Below are 25,987 nucleotides of genomic sequence, written 5' to 3' on the forward strand. Positions count from 1 at the left end.
CTTTATCCTTTTGGAAATGTTGTGAGAGTAATGTTTACTGTTCATTTTTATTGTTTATTTCACTTTTGTTTATTACCTATTTCACTTGCTTTTTCATTGTAATTATGTTTCCCATGCCAATAAAGCCCTTAAATTGAATAGAGAGAGAGAGAGAGAGAGAGAGAGAGAGAGAGAGAGAGAGAGAGAGAGAGAGAGAGAGAGAGAGAGAGAGAGAGAGAGAGAATCTGATCTGTCCAATAATAGAGGTTACAAAGTCCCAGCTTTGTTATGTACGTCTACTAACTATTTAACAGATATGTAGACTAAAATAGACTGGTAAATAAAATAAAAACAAAAAATAAGGGATTATTCTGTTATTTCTGGCCTATTAATACTGTCCTTGTAATGTTGGTGCTCTGTAGTCTGAACCTAAGTATTACAAAGCCGAGGAATCTTTGCTATAGGCTGATTTATTACATAGGCTATAGGCAAATGGTAATGATGCTTATGTAGCCTATCTATTTTGAACAAAAGTTGACAAATACATTTTTTTTTAAACGGATCATCACGGACACCTCGGCTGGTCTACCAGAAACTACATTTCCCAGAATGCATCGCTCCAAAAGAAGGGGGTTTCCCTAGGAATGCCGGAATATTCGAATACAACAAAGCTTTGTGTTTACTATTCTACATTATATAAAATAATGCAAACATTGTGTAGAGTTTTTCAGTATTTTTCCAGTATGCTTCTGTTCTTCTGAAAATATATTTGATGAATCAAAATAACTCTAATGGTTAAGGCGATTTACATCGGTATCATGCTTCTTCAACTTGCACACAATCACAAATAAACAGTCACTTCAGTTTGTAATCAAATGCTGCTAGCTAGGTAACTGTAAAATAAGAATATTCTTGTACAATAATACGATTATATAGAAGTTATGAGCAAGCGGGAAGGTAATCAAATTCATTATTAACATGATGTATGATGTGTATAGTCGCAATGCTCTGGATTTGATACGGGGCAAAAACTGCGGACTCCTAATTTCGCATCAATGCAGCTCCACATGTGGAATTCACATAGCTAGCTAGCTAATCACGTTTGTTCCATAAAGCCTAAACTCGCTATATTTATGCAATAAGCCCCAATGGGGTGTGGTAGATGGACAATATACTTTCTTACGCATCACGCAACGCGGAGTGCCTGGATACAGCCCTTAGCCGTGGAATATTGGTCAAATACAACAAACTACCGAGGTGCCTTATTGCTAATATAAACTGGTTACCAACGTAATTAAACCAGTAAAAATAAATGTTTTGTAATACCGTTTATAATGTAAATTATAAACCTAGTGGTTTGAACCCTGAATTCTGATTGGCTGAAAGCTGTGGTATTTTTAAGTAATAAGGACCAAGGAGGTGTGGTATATGGCCAATATACCACGGCTAAGGGCTGTTCTTCAGCAGGACGCAATGCGAAGTGCCTGGATACAGCCCTTAGCCGTGGTATTATATATGGTCCTTATATGCCACAAACCCCCAAGGTGCCTTATTGCTATTATAAACTGGTTACCAACGTAATTAGAGCACTAAAAATACATGTTTTATCATACCTAGGGTTGCACAGTTTGGGGAATATTCAGAGGCGGAGACTTTCAATGGGAATTTAATTTGTAATTTTTTTATTTCACCTTTATTTAACCAGGTAGGCAAGTTGAGAACAAGTCAATAACAGAATAGAAAAAAGTCTATATACAGCGTGTGCAAATGAGGTAAGATAAGGGAAGTAAGGCAATAAATAGGCCATAGTGACGAAATAATTACAATTTAGCAATTAAACACTGGAGTGATAGATGTGCAGAAGATGAATGTGCAAGTAGAGATACTGGGGTGCAAAGCAGCAAAAAAATAAAAAGCTAGTGAGGGAGATATGAGTCTCCAGCTTCAGTGATTTTTGCTGTTTGTTCCAGTCATTGGCAGCAGAGAACTGGAAGGAAAGGCGGCCAAAGGAGAAATTGGCTTTGGGGATGACCAGTTAAATATACCTGCTGGAGTACGTGCTACGGATGGGTGCTGCTATGGTGACCAGTGAGCTGAGACAACGCGGGGCTTTACCTAGCAAAGACTTATAGATGACCTGGTTCCAGTGGGTTTGGCGACGAGTATGAAGCAAGGGCCAGCCAGCGAGAGCATACAGGTTGCAGTGGTGGGTAGTATATGGGGCTTTGGTGACAAAATGGATGGCACTGTCATAGACTGCATCCAATTTGCTGAGTAGTGTTGGAGGCTATTTTGTAAATGACATCACCGAAGTCAAGGATCGGTAGGATAGTCAGTTTTACAAGGGTATGTTTGGCAGCATGAGTGAAAGAGGCTTTGTTGCGAAATAGGAAGATGATTCTAGATTTAATTTTGGATTGGAGATGCTTAATGTGAGTCTGGAAGGAGAGTTTACAGTCTAACCAGACACCTAGGTATTTGTAGATGTCCACATATTCTAAGTCAGAACCGTCCAGAATAGTGATGCTGGACGGGCGAGCAGGTGCTGGTAGCGATCGATTGAAGAGCATGCATTTAGTTTTACTTGCATTTAAAACCTCTTAGAACTACCCCTCCCGGCTCCGGGATAATTGTCATAAGCAACCGCTGAATAGCATAGCGCACCAGTCAAAAAATATTACTAGAAAATATTCATATTCATGAAATCACTAGTGAAATATTTTGAAACACTGCTTAGCCTTTTGTTAATCACCTTGTAGTCTCAGATTTTGAAATTATGCTTTACAGCGAAAGCAATACAAGCGTATCGATAGCATAGCATTATTTCCACTTAGCATCAGGAAGCTTGGTCACGAAAATCAGAAAAGCAATCAAATTAACCGTTTACCTTTGATGATTTTCGGATGTTTTCACTCACGAGACTCCCAGTTAGATAGCAAATGTTCCTTTTGTTCCATAAAGTTATTTTTTTATATCCAAATACCTCCGTTAGTTTGGTGCGTTATGCCCAGGAATCCACCGGAAATAGCGGTCACGACAACGCAGACAAAAATGTCAAATTACAGTGGGGCAAAAAAGTATTTAGTCAGCCACCAATTGTGCAAGTTCTCCCACTAAAAAAGATGAGAGAGGCCTGTAATTTTCATCATAGGTACACTTCAACTATGACAGACAAAATCCAGAAAATCACATTGTAGGATTTTTTTATGAATTTATTTCTAAATTATGGTGGAAAATAAGTATTTGGTCAATAACAAAAGTTTATCTCAATACTTTGTTATATAGCCTTTGTTGGCAATGACAGAGGTCAAACGTTTTCTGTAAGTCTTCACAAGGTTTTCACACGCTGTTGCTGGTATTTTGGCCCATTCCTCCATGCAGATCTCCTCTAGAGCAGTGATGTTTTGGGGCTGTTATTGGGCAACACAGACTTTCAACTCCCTCCAAAGATTTTCTATGGGGTTGAGATCTGGAGACTGGCTAGGCCATTCCAGGACCTTGAAATGCTTCTTACGAAGCCACTCCTTCGTTGTCCGGGCGGTGTGTTTGGCATCATTGTCATGCTGAAAGACCCATCCACGTTTCATCTTCAATGCCCTTGCTGATGGAAGGAGGTTTTCACTCAAAATCTCACGATACATGGCCCCATTCATTCTTTCCTTTAGAAAAACAGCCCCAAAGCATGATGTTTCCACCCCCATGCTTCACATTAGGTATGGTGTTCTTTGGATGCAACTCAGCATTCTTGTCCTCCAAACATGACAAGTTTAGTTTTTACCTAAAAGTTATGTTTTGGTTTCATCTGACCATATGACATTCTCCCAATCTTCTTCTGGATCATCCAAATGCTCTCTAGCAAACTTCAGACGGGCCTGGACATGTACTGGCTTAAGCAGGGGGACACGTCTGGCACTGCATGATTTGAGTCCCTGGCGGCGTAGTGTGTTACTGATGGTAGGCTTTGTTACTTTGGTCCCAGCTCTCTGCAGGTCATTCACTAAGTCCCCCCGTGTGGTTCTGGGATTTTTGCTCACCGTTCTTGTGATCATTTTTGCCCCACGGGGTGAGATCTTGCGTGGAGCGCCAGATCGAGGGAGATTATCAGTGGTCTTGTATGTCTTCCATTTCCTAATAATTGCTCCCACAGTTGATTTCTTCAAACCAAGCTACTTACCTATTGCAGATTCAGTCTTCCCAGCCTGGTGCAGGTCTACAATTTTGTTTCTGGTGTCCTTTGACAGCTCTTTGGTCTTGGCCATAGTGGAGTTTGGAGTGTGACTGTTTGAGGTTGTTGACAGGTGTCTTTTATACTGATAACAAGTTCAAACAGGTGCCATTAATACAGGTAACGAGTGGAGGACAGAGGAGCCTCTTAAAGAAGAAGTTACAGGTCTGTGAGAGCCAGAAATCTTGCTTGTTTGTAGGTGACCAAATACTTATTTTCCACCATAATTTGCAAATAAATTCATAAAAAATCCTACAATGTGATTTTCTGGATTTGTTTTTCTAATTTTGTCTGTCATAGTTGAAGTGTAGTTGAAGTGATGAAAATTACAGGCCTCCCTCATCTTTTTAAGTGGGAGAACTTGCACGATTGGTGGCTGACTAAATACTTTTTTGCCCCACTGTATATACTGTACTGTATATACTATACCATCTACTGCGTCTTGCCTATGCCGTTCTGTACCATCACTCATTCATATATCTTTATGTACATATTCTTTATCCCTTTACACTTGTGTGTATAAGACAGTAGTTTTGGAATTGTTAGGCTAGATTACTCATTGGTTATTACTGCATTGTCGGAACTAGAAGCACAAGCATTTCGCTACACTCGCATTAACATCTGCTAACCATGTGTATGTGACAAATTACATTTGATTTTGATTTGATTTGTAATCTCCCTGTCTCCTTTTTTATGTATTTTTATTTAACTAGGCAAGTCAGTTAAGAACAAGTTATTATTTTCAATGACGGCCTAGGAACAGTGGGTTTACTGCCTGTTCAGGAGCAGAACTACAGATTTGTACCTTGTCAGCTCGGGGTTTCGATCTTGCAACCTTTCGGTTACTAGACCAGTGCGCTCTAACCACTAGGCTACCTCCCGCCCATCCTCAGGTGAAGGGTATCCCCGGAGGATGAAGACAAGTCAGAAAACAGATGACCGTGACACAGGAGCTAACCTGACATCACCTGTGATGGCTGCATTCAAAGGTATCTACTAGATCATTTTCTGTGGTACCTGAATTTACATTCAGCCCAGAGTACACTCCCCCCCCTATCTTTTCACCTCACCCCTCTTCACCTCCTCTCTCTTCACCTCGCCCCTATTCACCTCCTCTCTCTTCACCTCCTCTCTCTTCACCTCCTCTCTTCACCTCGCCCCTCTTCACCTCCTCTCTCTTCACCTCCCCCCTCTTCACCTCCTCTCTCTTCACCTCCTCTCTCTTCACCTCCTCTCTCTTCACCTCCCCCTCTTCACCTCCTCCCACTTCATCTCGCCCCTCTTCACCTCCTCTCTCTTCACCTCCCCCTCTTCACCTCCTCCTACTTCACCTCGCCCCTCTTCACCTCCTCTCTCTTCACCTCCCCCTCTTCCCCTCCTCCCACTTCACCTCCTCCTTCTCCCCCTTCACCTCCCCCCTCTTCACCTCCTCTCTCTTCACCTCCTCTCTCTTCACCTCCCCCCTCTTCCCCTCCTCTCCCTTGACCTCCCCCCTCTTCACCTCCTCTCTCTTCACCTCCCCCTCTTCACCTCCTCCTACTTCACCTCGCCCCTCTTCACCTCCTCTCTCTTCACCTCCTCTCTCTTCATCTCCTCTCTCTTCACCTCCCCCCTCTTCCCTTCCTCTCCCTTCACCTCCCCCCTCTTCACCTCCTCTCTCTTCACCTCCCCCCTCTTCACCTCCTCTCTCTTCACCTCCCCCTCTTCACCTCCTCCTACTTCACCTCGCCCCTCTTCACCTCCTCTCTCTTCACCTCCCCCTCTTCACCTCCCACTTAATCTCCTCCTTCTCCCCCCTTCACCCTCTTCACCTCCTCCTTCTCCTCTTCACTCCTTCCACCTCCTCCCTTTTCACTCCTTCCCCCTCCCCCCTCCCCCCTCTTCACCTCCTCTTTCTCCCCCTCTTCACCTCCCCCCTCTTCACCTCCTCCTTCTCCCCCTCTTCACTCCTTCCACCTCCTCCCTCTTCACTCCTTCCCCCTCCCCCTCTTCACCTCCTCCTTCTCCTCTTCACTCCTTCCACCTCCTCCCTCTTCACTCCTTCCCCCTCCCCCCTCTTCACCTCCTCTTTCTCCCCCTCTTCACCTCCCCTCTCTCTTCACTACTAATCATAACATTATAGTTGTGGTAGGTAGAGAGAGAGATGCAGCCTACTAATCATAACATTATAGTTGTGGTAGGTAGAGAGAGATGCAGCCTACTAATCATAACATTATAGTTGTGGTAGGTAGAGAGAGAGATGCAGCCTACTAATCATAACATTGTAGTTGTGGTAGGTAGAGAGAGAGATGCAGCCTACTAATCATAACATTATAGTTGTGGTAGGTAGAGAGAGAGATGCAGCCTACTAATCATAACATTATAGTTGTGGTAGGTAGAGAGAGATATGCAGCCTACTAATCATAACATTATAGTTGTGGTAGGTAGAGAGAGAGATGTAGCTGTTAGCAGTTTCTGTTATTCTTCAGTAACACAATCCCCAAAGCAAATCAGGGGGAGAAAATTAGGTTTATTCAGAGAGGACAAATCATAAATGTTATGCTGGGAGGTAGATATTCAGTCTCCCCTCTCCTCAGCTTTTTTCCACAGAACTAAGGAACATGATGCCATTTATAACCCCCCACCCTAGCCTTGGGTTGACCAATCAGAAGTTCTTGCAGTACAACTGGGCCAATGGCCAATCCCTATTGACCATTAGTACTCTAGTTTTTTGTCCTCTCTCATCCTCTGCGTTGTGTATTTACCTTCAAAATATTCTTATATCGACTACTAATCAGATATTTCTTCCATGCCAGTGTTCCAGCAGGAGCTAGACACCAAACATGACAAGCATGAGCGCCTGGTCAAACTCAGCAGAGACATCACCATTGAAAGCAAGAGGACAATATTTCTACTGCACAGAGTCACCAGGTAAATTGTCTGAACTACAAAACGTGGTCTGCCAGGGTCCTTAAGGGGGTCCTCAGCAGCAAGGCGGAAGAAAAAAAGGAATCTCATATAGTTGGCCACTTCTAATGGTTTTCAAATGCAGTGTTAAATATCATCTAGGTTTATTTTTCTGCATGGTGCATGGTCACGCAGTCGTGGGTGAACAGGGAGTACAGGAGAGGGCTCAGAACGCACCCTTGTGGGGCCCCAGTGTTGAGGATCAGCGGGGTGGAGATGTTGTTGCCTACCCTCACCACCTGGGGGCGGCCCGTCAGGAAGTTCAGTACCCAGTTGCACAGGGCGGGGTCGAGACCCAGGGTCTCGAGCTTGATGACGAGCTTGGATGGTACTATGGTGTTAAATACCGAGCTGTAGTCAATGAACAGCATTCTCACATAGGTATTCCTCTTGTCCAGATGGGTTAGGGCAGTGTGCAGTGTGGTTGAGATTGCATCGTCTGTGGACCTATTTGGGCGGTAAGCAAATTGGAGAGTCTAGGGTGTCAGGTAGGGTGGAGGTGATATGGTCCTTGACTAGTCTCTCAAAGCACTTCATGATGACGGAAATGAGTGCTACGGGGCGGTAGTCGTTTAGCTCAGTTACCTTAGCTTTCTTGGGAACAGGAACAATGGTGGCCCTCTTGAAGCATGTGGGAACAACAGACTGGGATAGGGATTGATTGAATATGTCCGTAAACACACCAGCCAGCTGGTCTGCGCATGCTCTGAGGGCGCGGCTGGGGATGCCGTCTGAGCCTGCAGCCTTGCGAGGGTTGACACGTTTAAATGTTTTCCTCACGTCGGCTGCAGTGAAGGAGAGTCCGCATGTTTTAATTGCGGGCCGTGTCAGTGGCACTGTATTGTCCTCAAAGCGGGCAAAAAAGTTATTTAGTCTGCCTGGGAGCAAGACATCCTGGTCCTTGATGGGGCTGGTTTTCTTTTTGTAATCCGTGATTGACTGTAGACCCTGCCACATGCCTCTTGTGTCTGAGCTGTTGAATTGAGATTCCACTTTGTATCTATACTGACGCTTAGCTTGTTTGATTGCCTTGCGGAGGGAATAGTTACACTGTTTTGTATTCGGTCATGTTTCCGGTCACCTTGCCCTGATTAAAAGCAGTGGTTCGCGCTTTCAGTTTCACGCGAATGCTGCCATCAATCCACGGTTTCTGGTTTGGGAATGTTTTAATCGTTGCTATGGGAACAACATCTTCAACGCAAGTTCTAATGAACTCGCTCACCGAATCAGCGTATTCGTCAATGTTGTTGTCTGACGCAATACAAAACATATCCCTGTCCACGTGATGGAAGCAGTCTTGGAGTGTGGAATCAGATTGGTCGGACCAGCGTTGAACAGACCTCAGCGCGGGAGCTTCTTGTTTTAGTTTCTGTCTGTAGGCAGGGATCAATAAAATGGAGTTGTGGTCAGCTTTTCTGAAAGGAGAGCGGGGCAGGGCCTTATATGCGTCACGGAAGTTGGAATAGCAATGATCCAAGGTTTTTCCAGCCCTTGTTGCGCAATCAATATGCTGATAAAATTTAGGGAGTCTTGTTTTCAGATTAGCCTCGTTAAAATCCCCAGCTACAATGAATGCAGCCTCCGGATATATGGATTCCAGTTTGCAAAGTTCGTTCAGAGCCATCGATGTGTCTGCTTGGGGGGGAATATATACGGCTGTGATTATAATCGAAGAGAATTCCCATGGTAGATAATGCGGTCGACATTTGATTGTGAGGAATTCTAAATCAGGTGAACAGAAGGACTTGAGTTCCTGTATGTTGTTGTGGCCACACCACGTCACGTTAACCATGAAGCATACGCCTCCGCCCCTCTTCTTACCAGAAAGATGTTTGTTTCTGTCGGCGCGATGCGTGGAGAAACCAGCTGGCTGCACCGACTCCGATAGCGTCTCTCCAGTGAGCCATGTTTCCGTGAAGCAAAGAACGTTACAGTCTCTGATGTCCCTCTGGAATGCTACCCTTGCTCGGATTTCATCAACCTTGTTGTCAAGAGACTGGACATTGGCGACGAGAATGCTAGGGAGTGGTGCACAATGTGCCTGTCTCCGGAGTCTAACCAGAAGACCGCTTCGTTTCCCCTTTTTACGAAGTCGTTTTTTTGGGTCGCCGGCTGGGATCCATTCCGTTGTCCTGGGTGAAAGGCAGAACACAGGATCCGCTTCGCGAAAGTCATATTCTTGGTCGTACTGATGGTGAGTTGACGCTGCTCTTATGTTCAGTAGTTCTTCTCGACTGTATGTAATGAAACCTAAGATGACCTGGGGTACCAATGTAAGAAATAACACGTAAAAAAACAAAAAACTGCATAGTTTCCTAGGAACGCGAAGCGAGGCGGCCATCTCTGTCGGCGCCGGAAGTATTAACAGCTTCTATCTCAAGGACATCAGACTGTTAAACAGCCACCACTAACATTGAGTGGCTGCTGCCCACATACTGACTCAAATCTCTAGCCACTTTAATATTGGAAAAATTGGATGTAATAAATGTATCACTAGCCACTTTAAACTATGCCATTGTTTAAACAATATAATTTTTACATACCCTACATTACTCATCTCATATGTATATACTGTACTCTATATCATCTACTGCATCTTTATGTAATACATGTATCACTAGCCACTTTAAACTATGCCACTTTGTTTACATACCCTACATTACTCCTCTCATATGTATATACTGTACTCGATACCATCTACTGCATCTACTTGCCTATGCCGTTCGGCCATTGCTCATTCATATATTTTTATGTTCATATTCTTATTCATTCCTTTACACTTGTGTGTATAAGGTATTTGTTGTGAAATTGTTAGATTACTTGTTAGATATTACTGCACGGTTGGAACTAGAAGCACAAGCATTTCGCTACACTCGCATTAACATCTGCTAACCATGTGTATGTAACCATTAACATCTGCTAACCATGTGTATGTGACCATTAACATCTGCTAACCATGTGTATGTGACCAGTAACATCTGCTAACCATGTGTATGTGACCATTAACATCTACTAACCATGTGTATGTGACCATTAACATCTACTAACCATGTGTATGTGACCATTAACATCTGCTAACCATGTGACCATTAACATCTGATTACCATGTGACCATTAACATCTGCTAACCATGTGTATGTGACCATTAACATCTGATTACCATGTGACCATTAACATCTACTAACCATGTGTATGTGACCATTAACATCTGCTAACCATGTGACCATTAACATCTACTAACCATGTGACCATTAACGTCTGCTAACCATGTGTATGTGACCATTAACATCTGCTAACCATGTGTATGTGACCATTAACATCTGCTAACCATGTGTATGTGACCATTAACATCTGATAACCATGTGCATGTGACCATTAACATCTGATAACCATGTGACCATTAACATCTGATAACCATGTGCATGTGACCATTAACATCTGATAACCATGTGACCATTAACATCTGATAACCATGTGTATGTGACCATTAACATCTGATAACCATGTGTATGTGACCAATAACATCTGATAACCATGTGTATGTGACCATTAACATCTACTAACCATGTGTATGTGACCAATAACATCTGCTAACCATGTGTATGTAACCATTAACATCTGCTAACCATGTGTATGTGACCATTAACATATTCTAACCATGTGTATGTGACCAATAACATCTGCTAACCATGTGTATGTGACCAATAACATCTGCTAACCATGTGTATGTGACCAATAACATCTGCTAACCATGTGTATGTGACCAATAACATCTGATAACCATGTGACCATTAACATCTGCTAACCATGTGTATGTGACCATTAACATCTGCTAACCATGTGTATGTGACCAATAACATCTGCTAACCATGTGTATGTGACCAATAACATCTGCTAACCATGTGACCAGTAACATCTGCTAACCATGTGTATGTGACCAGTAACATCTGCTAACCATGTGTATGTGACCAATAACATCTGATAACCATGTGTATGTGACCAGTAACATCTGCTAACCATGTGTATGTGACCAATAACATCTGATAACCATGTGTATGTGACCAATAACATCTGCTAACCATGTGACCAGTAACATCTGATAACCATGTGTATGTGACCAGTAACATCTGCTAACCATGTGTATATGACCATTAACATCTGCTAACCATGTGACAATTAACATCTACTAACCATGTGTATGTGACCATTAACATCTGCTAACCATGTGACCATTAACATCTGCTAACCATGTGTATGTGACCATTAACATCTACTAACCATGTGTATGTGACCATTAACATCTGATAACCATGTGACCATTAACATCTGATAACCATGTGTATGTGACCAGTAACATCTGCTAACCATGTGACCATTACCATCTACTAACCATGTGTATGTGACCAATAACATCTACTAACCATGTGTATTTACTTTCGGTTTTGTACACCAGCATCAAACAGCTGAAAATAAAATATTTTTGCTTATAGAATATATATTTCACAGCGGTTTAGATGGTACAATGATTCTCTACACTATACTTGCTTGTTTTGTCACAACCTGAAATTTGGCAAACTATTAGAATTTTAGCAAGCAGGAAATGGCGGAGTGATTTCTGCAAGTTGCTCCTTTAAATGTCATGTCCATCCTATAAGAACCCACCAGTAGGTCGACTAGCCTGATGTGAATGTATTGTCCCAACAGTAGATGGACTATCCTGATGTGAATGTATTGTCCTAACAGTAGATGGACTATCCTGATGTGAATGTATTGTCCTAACAGTAGATGGACTATCCTGATGTGAATGTATTGTCCTAACAGTAGATGGACTATCCTGATGTGAATGTATTGTCCTAACAGTAGATGGACTATCCTGATGTGAATGTATTGTCCTAACAGTAGATGGACTATCCTGATGTGAATGTATTGTCCTAACAGTAGATGGACTAGCCTGATGTGAATGTATTGTCCTAACAGTAGATGGACTAGCCTGATGTGAATGTATTGTCCTAACAGTAGGTCGACTAGCCTGATGTGAATGTATTCTCCCTGCAGTGTCCCAGATGTGGAGGAGGTCCTCACAGAAGCTGATCTGAAGCTGGATGGAGTGAGACTGAACATCAGAATGATTGCTGAGGAGCTCAGAGGAGAGGACCTGCACCAGTTCCATAGAGCCTTCACACCAGGTACGGACGAACGGACGGACACAAGAGGATACAACGGCAGGACACGCAGTCCTCCGGTTTCCAGTTAACCTCCTGATTTTGTGAATGAAGACCAGACTCAATACGATATAGACACACCCACTACAATATGAGAAGGACACACCCACTACAATATGATATAGACACACCCACTACAATATAATATAGACACACCCACTACAATATGATATAGACACACCCACTACAATATGATATAGACACACCCACTACAATATAATATAGACACACCCACTACAATATGATATAGACACACCCACTACAATATGATATAGACACACCCACTACAATATGATAGACACACCCACTACAATATGATATAGAGACACCCACTACAATATGATATAGACACACCCACAACAATATGATATAGACACACCCACTACAATATGATATAGACACACCCACTACAATATGATATAGACACACCCACTACAATATGATATGGACACACCCACAACAATATGATATAGACACACCCACTACAATATTATATAGACACACCCACTACAATATGATATAGACACACCCACTACAATATGATATAGACACACCCACTACAATATGATATAGACACACCCACAACAATATGATATAGACACACCCACTACAATATGATATAGACACACCCACTACAATATGATATAGACACACCCACTACAATATGATATAGACACACCCACTACAATCACTAAAATATGTTTGACCGGCAGTGTATATAATTATTTATGAAACCTACCATCAAGACTCTATTATTATGGACTGTGAAGGCAATCAGCACCAAGTCATTACAACAATTACAGACAAACAACATGAAAAACTACAAGTAATCTGGTAAAAACCATATAATTCACAAGAGTATAACAAAATCAAAAACAGCTAATTAAAAACATTGACAGGTCAGGGAATCAGTCTCAAGATCATTCATCAGTGATTTAAAAACACCAATCGGGACAAGTTCTTCCAGTTTAAAAGTATTTTGTAAGGCGTTCCAAGACGGTGGCGCAGAGGACATAAAAGCCCTTTTACCAAATTCAGTTCGGACATTTGGAACAGTTAGCAGGATAAAGTCCAGCGAACGAAGAGAGTACCCACCACATTTCTGAACAATAAAAATGCACAAATAAAAAGGTAGTAAACCCAAAATGGCTTTGTAAATAAAAATATACCAGTGACTGAGCCTACGTGTGACAAGAGAAGGCCAGCCAACCCTGGTATATAAAGTGCAGTGGTGTGTAAGGGTTTTGCAGTTTAAAATAAATATCAAAGTGCCATGGTAAATGGTGTCAATTGATCTCAAACACTGAGCGGAAACATTCATATATAAAATATACCCATAGTCTAGTAAAGGCATAAATGTAGCTGATACTAGATAGACATGGTGGAGGCTCATTCAAGCCATCTTGACTACTTTCTTATGTCATTCCCACTGCCAGAAGTTAAAAATAAGTGTTGATAGGGGACAGAATGCGGTCGGATCATCACATAATTGGCATATACAGTGCCTTGCGAAAGTATTCGGCCCCCTTGAACTTTGCGACCTTTTGCCACATTTCAGGCTTCAAACATAAAGATATAAAACTGTATTTTTTTGTGAAGAATCAACAACAAGTGGGACACAATCATGAAGTGGAACGACATTTATTGGATATTTCAAACTTTTTTAACATATCAAAAGCTGAAAAATTTGGCGTGCAAAATTATTCAGCCCCTTTACTTTCAGTGCAGCAAACTCTCTCCAGAAGTTCAGTGAGGATCTCTGAATGATCCAATGTTGACCTAAATGACTAATGATGATAAATACAATCCACCTGTGTGTAATCAAGTCTCCGTATGAATGCACCTGCACTGTGATAGTCTCAGAGGTCCGTTAAAAGCGCAGAGAGCATCATGAAGAACAAGGAACACACCAGGCAGGTCCGAGATACTGTTGTGAAGAAGTTTAAAGCCGGATTTGGATACAAAAAGATTCCCCAAGCTTTAAACATCCCAAGGAGCACTGTGCAATAATATTGAAATGGAAGGAGTATCAGACCACTGCAAATCTACCAAGACCTGGTCGTCCCTCTAAACTTTCAGCTCATACAAGGAGAAGACTGATCAGAGATGCAGCCAAGAGGCCCATGATCACTCTGGATGAACTGCAGAGATCTACAGCTGAGGTGGGAGACTGTCCATAGGACAACAATCAGTCGTATATTGCACAAATCTGGCCTTTATGGAAGAGTGGCAAGAAGAAAGCCATTTCTTAAAGATATCCATAAAAAGTGTCGTTTAAAGTTTGCCACAAGCCACCTGGGAGACACAGCAAACATGTGGAAGAAGGTGCTCTGGTCAGATGAAACCAAAATTGAACTTTTTGGCAACAATGCAAAACGTTATGTTTGGCATAAAAGCAACACAGCTCATCACCCTGAACACACCATGCCCACTGTCAAACATGGTGGTGGCAGCATCATGGTTTGGGCCTGCTTTTCTTCAGCAGGGACAGGGAAGATGGTTAAAATTGATGGGAAGATGGATGGAGCCAAATACAGGACCATTCTGGAAGAAAACCTGATGGAGTCTGCAAAAGACCTGAGACTGGGACTGAGATTTGTCTTCCAACAAGACAATGATCCAAAACATAAAGCAAAATCTACAATGGAATGGTTCAAAAATAAACATATCCAGGTGTTAGAATGGCCAAGTCAAAGTCCAGACCTGAATCCAATCGAGAATCTGTGGAAAGAACCGAAAACTGCTGTTCACAAATGCTCTCCATCCAACCTCACTGAGCTCGAGCTGTTTTGCAAGGAGGAATGGGAAAAAAATTCAGTCTCTCGATGTGCAAAACTGATAGAGACATACCCCAAGCGACTTACAGCTGTAATCGCAGCAAAAGGTGGCGCTACAAAGTATTAACTTAAGGGGGCTGAATAATTTTGCACGCCCAATTTTTCAGTTTTTGATTTGTTAAAAAAGTTTGAAATATCCAATAAATGTCGTTCCACTTCATGATTGTGTCCCACTTGTTGTTGATTCTTCACAAAAAAATACAGTTTTATATCTTTATGTTTGAAGCCTGAAATGTGGCAAAAGGTCGCAAAGTTCAAGGGGGCCGAATACTTTCACAAGGCACTGTATATATTACTCTTATAGAATTTCCACGTGGGTGAGGATATTGAACATTTAATCAATGCCTATTTGATTATAACTTGTTTATAATTAGGGACAGAAGACTTTCCTTCAGGTATCGTTTCCCCTCTCAGCTCGTTCCAATGGGCTTCCCTCAGCCTTTCCTTCAGGTATCGTTTCCCCTCAGCTCGTTCCAATGGGCTTCCCTCAGCTTTTCCTTCAGGTATCGTTTCCCCTCAGCTCGTTCCAATGGGCTTCCCTCAGCCTTTCCTTCAGGTATCGTTTCCCCTCTCAGCTCGTTCCAGTGGGCTTCCCTCAGCCTTTCCTTCAGGTATCGTTTAAATGTTATTCATCATGTCATTCCTCTGTGGTTCTGGTAACGGTTCTGTTCCAAGGTTAATGATCATGTTGTAGTTCCTGTTTAGAGGCCTGCTTGCTTCAGACTCTAGAACCTTTTGATGTCATATTCTGTTTAGTCTAGCCAGGGATGGACAGTCATGAGTCAGTGGGTGTGTTCAGGTGGATACATGTTATGTAGTCAATGATCATTGTTCCCTCCCTCCCTCAGGTATCCAGGAGTACGTGGAGGCTGTGTCGTTCCATCACTTCATCAGACATCGTACTCTCATCAGCCTGGAGGAGATTAACACCAAGCTTGTCTTCGTCAAGGAGCCTGAGGTATGAACATGCTACACTAAAGGTGGACTGGATCATATCACAATTCTTGATATTAGCTGACCCTTATATCAGAGAGAAGAACATTGAGACACATGCACTGAGTGAATAGACATGGAAGAACCATGAACATTATAATGAATCATAGTATGCTAGCTGCATACCAATAACCTGATATAGTGTCTAGATATGGTTGACACATTACTGCCAACGGTCAACCCGGATTTAGCAACTACTTGGGCTAAGTCATTGTAAATTATGATAACTGTATATGTCCTTCTGGTGGAGATACACTACAGGTCAATAGTTTTAGAACACTCATTCAAGGGGTTTTCTTTAAAATAAAATACAAATTCAAACAGTTTATTTATATTTTCCAATGAGGCTATACATTTGGGTGAGTTTTCTTTCTCGCCTGAGTAGCCCAAAACAAATAAAAATGAAACCATCTAGTGCTCAGAGAAATAACAACACAATGTCAAATACGAGTAGCCTTGTCAAATAATTAACATACAATCACATTCACCGTTACTCTCTCGCGGGAAACCGTCACTCTTGCGCAGACATTTAGAAACTAAACATGACAATTTGACAAATAAAACACATACGTTTTTTGAGCGAGAATAAAGACTACTTTTGAGTAAAAAAAATAAAAATGTTTATAATATATTTCACCTTTATTTAACTTAGCAAGTCTGTTAAGAACAAATTCTTATTGACCAAGACGGCCTACACTGGCCAAACCCGGACGACGTTGGGTCAATTGTGCGCTGCCCAATGGGACTCCCAATCAAGGCCGGTTGTGATACAGCCTGTAATCGAACCAAGGTGTCTGTAGTGACGCCTCAAGCACTGAGATGGAGTGCCTTAGATCGCTGTGCCACTTGGGAGCCCAAGTTATTGTGCATTTAGCCAAGTTATTGTGTATATAGCCAAGTTATTGTGTATCTAGCCAAGTTATTGTGTATCTAGCCAAGTTATTGTGTATATAGCCAGGTTATTGTGTATCTAGCCAAGTTATTGTGTATCTAGCCAAGTTATTGTGTATATAGCCAAGTTATTGTACAGTTAGCCAAGTTATTGTGTATACAGCCAAGTTATTGTGTATTTAGCCAAGTTATTATGTATATAGCCAAGTTATTGTGTATTTAGCCAAGCTATTGTGTATATAGCCAAGTTATTGTGTATTTAGCCAAGTTTGTCAATATGAAGATGATCTGCTGCTTGCTCTTTCCTCTCTACAGTCAGTCAGTGTATCATAGTGTTCCTCAGGGACGACAGACTGCATGGTACTACTGACAGAATAATGATGAGGAATGTGAAAGTATAGTCACTAACTAACCGTGACTCACCTCTGACCTATAGGACACCCCAGAGAGCCAGCAGCCAATGGGAACCCCCCAAGTGCTGACCTTTCAGGTGACCCCTACAGACTACCTGTTGGGCGTGGCCGACCTGACAGGTGAGCTGATGAGGATGTGTATCAGTAGCGTGGGGAACGGGGACATGGACACGCCCTTCCAGGTCAGCATATTCCTGTATCTGTGTTAGGATTGCAATTTATTTTTTTCAGAAATTCCTGTTAGAGTATTCCCAGACTCGGGAGGGAATAAGCATGAAATCCAGGAATAATCCAAGAAGGATTTCTGGGAATTTTGGTAAAGTTACCAGACTTTTGTAAGCCTCGTCACTGTAAAAACACAGACAACTACTGATGTAAAATCACAGACAACTACTGATGTAAAAAGGCTGTCTGACAGACAGACTGGATCTAGATATTGTTGTCACTGTAAAACACTGTGACAACTCCTCATGTAGAAAGTGCTTTATCAATCCATCTGATTGCTCAATCCCAGGTGTCCATGTTCCTGCGTCAGATCCACGATGGTTTCTCCTACATCGGTAACACTGGTCCTTATGAGGTCAGTAAGAAGCTGCTCACTCTGTCTGTGTGTGGGTGGCTGGGGCAGTACATTTTGTGATTGATTGATTGGCTAATTTAATGAATTGATCTATCCCAGGTCAGTAAGAAGCTCCACACGCTGAGACAGAGCCTGTCCAAGGTGGAGGATGCCTGCTATACCCTGAAGGTGCGGGGGTCAGAGATCCCCAAACACATGCTGGCTGACGTCTTCTCCAGCAGGACAGCCATGATGGACCAGGACGAAGGAATGGCCTAGCGATGGGGGTGGGGTTTAATGGTGGAGGTGGGGTGTAATGATCTGGAAAGGGGTAGGGTTAAATGATGGGCGTGGTCTGTACCTAGGGGAAACTTCACCCCGAGCCCTGTTACGCAGTCAGGGTCATGTTCAGTAGGCAAAATGTTGTGGAACTTTGCAGATAGAAATCTATAAAGATATGATGATTCCTTTTTCTGGATGTTCAAGAGGCATGTTTGTTCTACAAAGTACATTTCTATCTGAAAGTTCCACAACGTTATACCCTGGTTTGTTATTGTTCTGTGGTGACATCTGATGTTGGTCTGGATAATGCGTTTGTTATGGTATTTGGTGTCAACTGTTGTTTCATTCCAAACATTGTTCATTGCTGTTTGTTCTGAATCGGATCAGTGTCGTCACAATCTCTGCTGTGCCAAACGGTCAATCCCAATCTGAAGGTCGTTAAGTTATAGCATGTAAAATGTCACTCTTAATTTAGTATTTTTCAATAAAGTTCAAAATGTGTTGTGATGATGACACTCTCAGGCATTATTGTGTGTGTGAGGCTGGGTCTCTCCTCTATCACTATCTAAAGTCTAAAGTAGACTTTACACCTGTCTGGTAATCTAAAGTAGGCTTTACACCTGTCTGGGAGTCTAAAGTAGACTTCACACCTGTCTGGGAGTCTAAAGTAGACTTTACACCTGTCTGGTAATCTAAAGTAGGCTTTACACCTGTCTGGTAATCTAAAGTAGGCTTTACACCTGTCTGGGAGTCTAAAGTAGGCTTTACACCTGTCTGGTAATCTAAAGTAGACTTTACACCTGTCTGGTAATCTAAAGTAGACTTTACACCTGTCTGGTAATCTAAAGTAGACTTTACACCTGTCTGGTAATCTAAAGTAGACTTTACACCTGTCTGGTAATCTAAAGTAGACTTTACACCTGTTTGGTAATCTAAAGTAGGCTTTACACCTGTCTGGTAATCTAAAGTAGGCTTTACACCTGTCTGGTAATCTAAAGTAGACTTTACACCTGTCTTTTAATCTAAAGTAGACTTTACACCTGTCTGGTAATCTAAAGTAGACTACACCTGTCTGGGGGTCTAAAGTAGACTTTACATCAGTCTGATAATCTAAAGTAGACTTTACACCTGTCTGGTAATCTAAAGTAGACTACACCTGTCTGGGGGTCTAAAGTAGACTTTACATCAGTCTGATAATCTAAAGTAGACTTTACACCTGTCTGGTAATCTAAAGTAGACTTTACATCAGTCTGATAATCTAAAGTAGCCTTTACACCTGTCTGGTAATCTAAAATAGACTTTACATCAGTCTGGTAATCTAAAGTAGGCTTTACACCTGTCTGGTAATCTAAAGTAGACTACACCTGTCTGGGAGTCTAAAGTAGACTTTACACCTGTCTGGGGGTCTAAAGTAGACTTTAGGTAAAGCCATGACATCATTTTCTGGAATTTTCCCAGCTGTTAAAATGCACAGTCAAGTTAGTGTATGTAAACTTCTGACCCACTGGAATTGTGATACAGTGAATTATAAGTGAAATAATCTGTCTGTAAACAATTAATGGAAAAATGACTTGTGTCATGCACAAAATAGATGTCCTAACCGATTTGCTAAAACTATAGTTTGTTAACAAGAAATTTGTGGAGTGGTTGAAAAACTAGTTTTAATGACTCCAACATAAGTTTATGTAAACTTCCGACTTCAACTGTAAGTCATGTCAAGCCTTATTCATATAGGTTTGTTGAATAGAAAAACATTATATAAAACATTTCATATTTTTATCATATTTGTACTGTGTACTTAAACTTGTTTCTTTAAAGTGACTGCACCTCAGCAATGTAGAACTATTTTGACCTTTCTTGGAGTATGCAACATTACTAGTTATTGTTTATGTCGCTGTCATGATAAATAAGTATTTTGGGGGATTACATAGATTAATTTTAAAAAAGTACATTTAGTTACATTTAACAGTTTTTACGCAGATATGAAAGGATAATGAGAACGTTTAGTGTTTGAATCTCATCACGGGCTACCTTAGTATTTTAGCTAATTAGCAACTTTTCAACTACTTACTACTTTTTTGCTACTTTGCAAATACTTAGCATGTTAGCTACCCCTAACCTTAAGCCTTTCAGCTAACCCTTCCTCTTACACTAACCTTAACCCTTTAACCTAACTCCTAACCTTAACCAATTTAAGTACAGAACAATACGAATTGCTCTGAGACTAGGTTGTGTCCTGCCATGGGATATGAGGTCATGAGTCTAGGTCTGGTGATCAGACAGCTGGTTGGTTTGATCTGCCTGACGACAGTAAGTGGCTCTAAACCATGTAGGACAAGGACTTAGAACTGCATGGGCCTGCCATTTTGCCTTAATTAGACAGTCACTAGACATTGAACCCAGTCAGGGCACCAGAGTCCCAATACAGAGACAGAGGATAAGGTCAGTAACAAAGACCTACTGTTGTGTCGGCTGACTGACTACTTGACTGCTCTGACTGTCAAACCCCTTGTCTAGAAACACTACTGGGAGGCGGTGACCAGTGAATCTGGGTGACAGAGGGGTCTGGGGATAGAACACAGCGAAAAGAAACTGGCGGGGCAAGGAGACTTTCTCCATGGGAAGTAAAGCCTTGAAGGCAATATTCCCGCCGTAGCCTATGTTATTCATAATGATATCGACAGAATAAAGCAACACAATTTGACAAAGTTTCCATGACAAAAATGTATTTAAAAATATCTTACCATGGAATCATTATTGGATACGGTGTTGCTTTTTCTAAATTGACTTATAAGGAGTCCTCGTCCAATTGGACATATGCCTATTCCACCAACGGGGTCTCAGAGCATTTCGTATTATTCAATTTGTAAATCCGAGACAATCCATGTAGTATGTATGATATGTTACGTTTCGTATGGTATGCATTCATTTGTGGATGGTTCATCATCCATTTCATTACAAATTACAATTTGTATGATGTGTTACAAATTGCAATTCGTACAATTAGTTACGAATTGCAATTTGTGCAATATGTTATGAATTTACAAAATGTACAATATGTTACATATTTGCAAAACGTATGTTAAGTTACAAATTACAATTTGTTGTGACCAAACGTTGGCTAGGTGGCTAATGTTAGCTGGCTGGCTAACGTTAACTCTAGGGGTTAGGAGTTAGGTTAAAAGGTTAAGGTTAGGGTTAGATGAAGGGTTAGCTAACACGTTAAGGTTAGATGAAGGGTTAGCTAACACGTTAAGGTTAGATGAAGGGTTAGCTAACACGTTAAGGTTAGGTGAAGGGTTAGCTAACACGTTAAGGTTAGGTGAAGGGTTAGCTAACACGTTAAGGTTAGGTGAAGGGTTAGCTAACACGTTAAGGTTAGATGAAGGGTTAGCTAACACGTTAAGGTTAGGCGAAGGGTTAGCTAACACGTTAAGGTTAGGTGAAGGGTTAGCTAACACGTTAAGGTTAGGTGAAGGGTTAGCTAACACGTTAAGGTTAGGTGAAGGGTTAGCTAACACGTTAAGTAGTTGCAATGTTGCTAAAGTTGTTTGTGATGAGATTCAAACATGCAACCTTTTGGTTAAACACCTATCCACCCTTTTGCTTTTCCCTTACTTAAAACCAGTTTAATGTAACTACATGTAATCTATGTAATCCCCAAAAGTAATTATTTATCATGAGAGAGCCATGAACAATAACTAGTAATGCTGCATACTCACAGAAAGGTAAAACGTTCACTTTTCTGGTAAAATACATTGCTGAGGTGTAGTCACTTTTGAGGACACAAGCTCAAGTACAAATATAATACAAATGTGAAAATATTAAATATATGATCATGTGTTTCCAGCTCTGTCACGACTTCCGCAGAAGTTGGTCCCTCTCCTTGTTCAGGCGGCGGTCGAAGTCACCGACCTTCAAGCCATCACTGATCCACTTTTCATTTCCCATTGGTTTTGTCTTGTCTTCCATCACACCTGGTTCCAATTCCACGGGGACATGGAACGCCCTTGGAACGTTCCATGGAACGGGGACATGGACACGCCCTTCCAGGTCAGCATATTCCTGTATCTGTGTTAGGATTGCAATTTATTTTTTTCAGAAATTCCTGTTAGAGTATTCCCAGACTCGGGAGGGAATAAGCATGAAATCCAGGAATAATCCAAGAAGGATTTCTGGGAATTTTGGTAAAGTTACCAGACTTTTGTAAGCCTCGTCACTGTAAAAACACAGACAACTACTGATGTAAAATCACAGACAACTACTGATGTAAAAAGGCTGTCTGACAGACAGACTGGATCTAGATATTGTTGTCACTGTAAAACACTGTGACAACTCCTCATGTAGAAAGTGCTTTATCAATCCATCTGATTGCTCAATCCCAGGTGTCCATGTTCCTGCGTCAGATCCACGATGGTTTCTCCTACATCGGTAACACTGGTCCTTATGAGGTCAGTAAGAAGCTGCTCACTCTGTCTGTGTGTGGGTGGCTGGGGCAGTACATTTTGTGATTGATTGATTGGCTAATTTAATGAATTGATCTATCCCAGGTCAGTAAGAAGCTCAGTAAGAAGCTGGTCAGTAAGGTCAGTAAGAAGTAAGAAGCTTCTCCAGCAGGACAGCCATGATGGACCAGGACGAAGGAATGGCCTAGCGATGGGGGTGGGGTTTAATGGTGGAGGTGGGGTGTAATGATCTGGAAAGGGGTAGGGTTAAATGATGGGCGTGGTCTGTACCTAGGGGAAACTTCACCCCGAGCCCTGTTACGCAGTCAGGGTCATGTTCAGTAGGCAAAATGTTGTGGAACTTTGCAGATAGAAATCTATAAAGATGTGATGATTCCTTTTTCTGGATGTTCAAGAGGCATGTTTGTTCTACAAAGTACATTTCTATCTGAAAGTTCCACAACGTTATACCCTGGTTTGTTATTGTTCTGTGGTGACATCTGATGTTGGTCTGGATAATGCGTTTGTTATGGTATTTGGTGTCAACTGTTGTTTCATTCCAAACATTGTTCATTGCTGTTTGTTCTGAATCGGATCAGTGTCGTCACAATCTCTGCTGTGCCAAACGGTCAATCCCAATCTGAAGGTCGTTAAGTTATAGCATGTAAAATGTCACTCTTAATTTAGTATTTTTCAATAAAGTTCAAAATGTGTTGTGATGATGACACTCTCAGGCATTATTGTGTGTGTGAGGCTGGGTCTCTCCTCTATCACTATCTAAAGTCTAAAGTAGACTTTACACCTGTCTGGTAATCTAAAGTAGGCTTTACACCTGTCTGGGAGTCTAAAGTAGACTTCACACCTGTCTGGGAGTCTAAAGTAGACTTTACACCTGTCTGGTAATCTAAAGTAGGCTTTACACCTGTCTGGTAATCTAAAGTAGGCTTTACACCTGTCTGGGAGTCTAAAGTAGGCTTTACACCTGTCTGGTAATCTAAAGTAGACTTTACACCTGTCTGGTAATCTAAAGTAGACTTTACACCTGTCTGGTAATCTAAAGTAGACTTTACACCTGTCTGGTAATCTAAAGTAGACTTTACACCTGTCTGGTAATCTAAAGTAGACTTTACACCTGTTTGGTAATCTAAAGTAGGCTTTACACCTGTCTGGTAATCTAAAGTAGGCTTTACACCTGTCTGGTAATCTAAAGTAGACTTTACACCTGTCTTTTAATCTAAAGTAGACTTTACACCTGTCTGGTAATCTAAAGTAGACTACACCTGTCTGGGGGTCTAAAGTAGACTTTACATCAGTCTGATAATCTAAAGTAGACTTTACACCTGTCTGGTAATCTAAAGTAGACTACACCTGTCTGGGGGTCTAAAGTAGACTTTACATCAGTCTGATAATCTAAAGTAGACTTTACACCTGTCTGGTAATCTAAAGTAGACTTTACATCAGTCTGATAATCTAAAGTAGCCTTTACACCTGTCTGGTAATCTAAAATAGACTTTACATCAGTCTGGTAATCTAAAGTAGGCTTTACACCTGTCTGGTAATCTAAAGTAGACTACACCTGTCTGGGAGTCTAAAGTAGACTTTACACCTGTCTGGGGGTCTAAAGTAGACTTTACATCAGTCTGGTAAAGCCATGACATCATTTTCTGGAATTTTCCCAGCTGTTAAAATGCACAGTCAAGTTAGTGTATGTAAACTTCTGACCCACTGGAATTGTGATACAGTGAATTATAAGTGAAATAATCTGTCTGTAAACAATTAATGGAAAAATGACTTGTGTCATGCACAAAATAGATGTCCTAACCGATTTGCTAAAACTATAGTTTGTTAACAAGAAATTTGTGGAGTGGTTGAAAAACTAGTTTTAATGACTCCAACATAAGTTTATGTAAACTTCCGACTTCAACTGTAAGTCATGTCAAGCCTTATTCATATAGGTTTGTTGAATAGAAAAACATTATATAAAACATTTCATATTTTTATCATATTTGTACTGTGTACTTAAACTTGTTTCTTTAAAGTGACTGCACCTCAGCAATGTAGAACTATTTTGACCTTTCTTGGAGTATGCAACATTACTAGTTATTGTTTATGTCGCTGTCATGATAAATAAGTATTTTGGGGGATTACATAGATTAATTTTAAAAAAGTACATTTAGTTACATTTAACAGTTTTTACGCAGATATGAAAGGATAATGAGAACGTTTAGTGTTTGAATCTCATCACGGGCTACCTTAGTATTTTAGCTAATTAGCAACTTTTCAACTACTTACTACTTTTTTGCTACTTTGCAAATACTTAGCATGTTAGCTACCCCTAACCTTAAGCCTTTCAGCTAACCCTTCCTCTTACACTAACCTTAACCCTTTAACCTAACTCCTAACCTTAACCAATTTAAGTACAGAACAATACGAATTGCTCTGAGACTAGGTTGTGTCCTGCCATGGGATATGAGGTCATGAGTCTAGGTCTGGTGATCAGACAGCTGGTTGGTTTGATCTGCCTGACGACAGTAAGTGGCTCTAAACCATGTAGGACAAGGACTTAGAACTGCATGGGCCTGCCATTTTGCCTTAATTAGACAGTCACTAGACATTGAACCCAGTCAGGGCACCAGAGTCCCAATACAGAGACAGAGGATAAGGTCAGTAACAAAGACCTACTGTTGTGTCGGCTGACTGACTACTTGACTGCTCTGACTGTCAAACCCCTTGTCTAGAAACACTACTGGGAGGCGGTGACCAGTGAATCTGGGTGACAGAGGGGTCTGGGGATAGAACACAGCGAAAAGAAACTGGCGGGGCAAGGAGACTTTCTCCATGGGAAGTAAAGCCTTGAAGGCAATATTCCCGCCGTAGCCTATGTTATTCATAATGATATCGACAGAATAAAGCAACACAATTTGACAAAGTTTCCATGACAAAAATGTATTTAAAAATATCTTACCATGGAATCATTATTGGATACGGTGTTGCTTTTTCTAAATTGACTTATAAGGAGTCCTCGTCCAATTGGACATATGCCTATTCCACCAACGGGGTCTCAGAGCATTTCGTATTATTCAATTTGTAAATCCGAGACAATCCATGTAGTATGTATGATATGTTACGTTTCGTATGGTATGCATTCATTTGTGGATGGTTCATCATCCATTTCATTACAAATTACAATTTGTA

The 25,987-nt window shown here is 41.3% G+C and overlaps 1 protein-coding gene across 7 annotated transcripts; it reads left to right on the forward strand.

The window, feature by feature from the left end:
• Positions 1-786: 786 nt before the first annotated feature.
• Positions 787-18,854, forward strand: tsnax (translin-associated factor X). 7 transcript variants are annotated; one of them, XM_021576664.3, is made up of 8 exons: positions 787-868; positions 5,098-5,193; positions 7,000-7,114; positions 12,206-12,336; positions 16,058-16,167; positions 17,530-17,688; positions 18,021-18,086; positions 18,186-18,854. In XM_021576664.3, exons 2-8 carry the CDS (start codon positions 5,118-5,120, stop codon positions 18,342-18,344), a joined length of 816 nt encoding a protein of 271 aa, XP_021432339.1. In that variant the 5' UTR covers positions 787-868; positions 5,098-5,117; the 3' UTR covers positions 18,345-18,854. The 7 variants fall into 7 exon arrangements, with proteins under 7 accessions (XP_021432339.1, XP_021432338.1, XP_021432337.2 ...); XM_021576663.3 differs by having other exon boundaries at positions 789-936; XM_021576662.3 differs by having other exon boundaries at positions 798-1,236.
• Positions 18,855-25,987: the final 7,133 nt, after the last annotated feature.

This window comes from Oncorhynchus mykiss, chromosome 20, assembly GCF_057628025.1.
Source record: "Oncorhynchus mykiss isolate SJ-2025 chromosome 20, ASM5762802v1, whole genome shotgun sequence".
NCBI classification, from domain to species: Eukaryota; Metazoa; Chordata; class Actinopteri; order Salmoniformes; family Salmonidae; genus Oncorhynchus; species Oncorhynchus mykiss.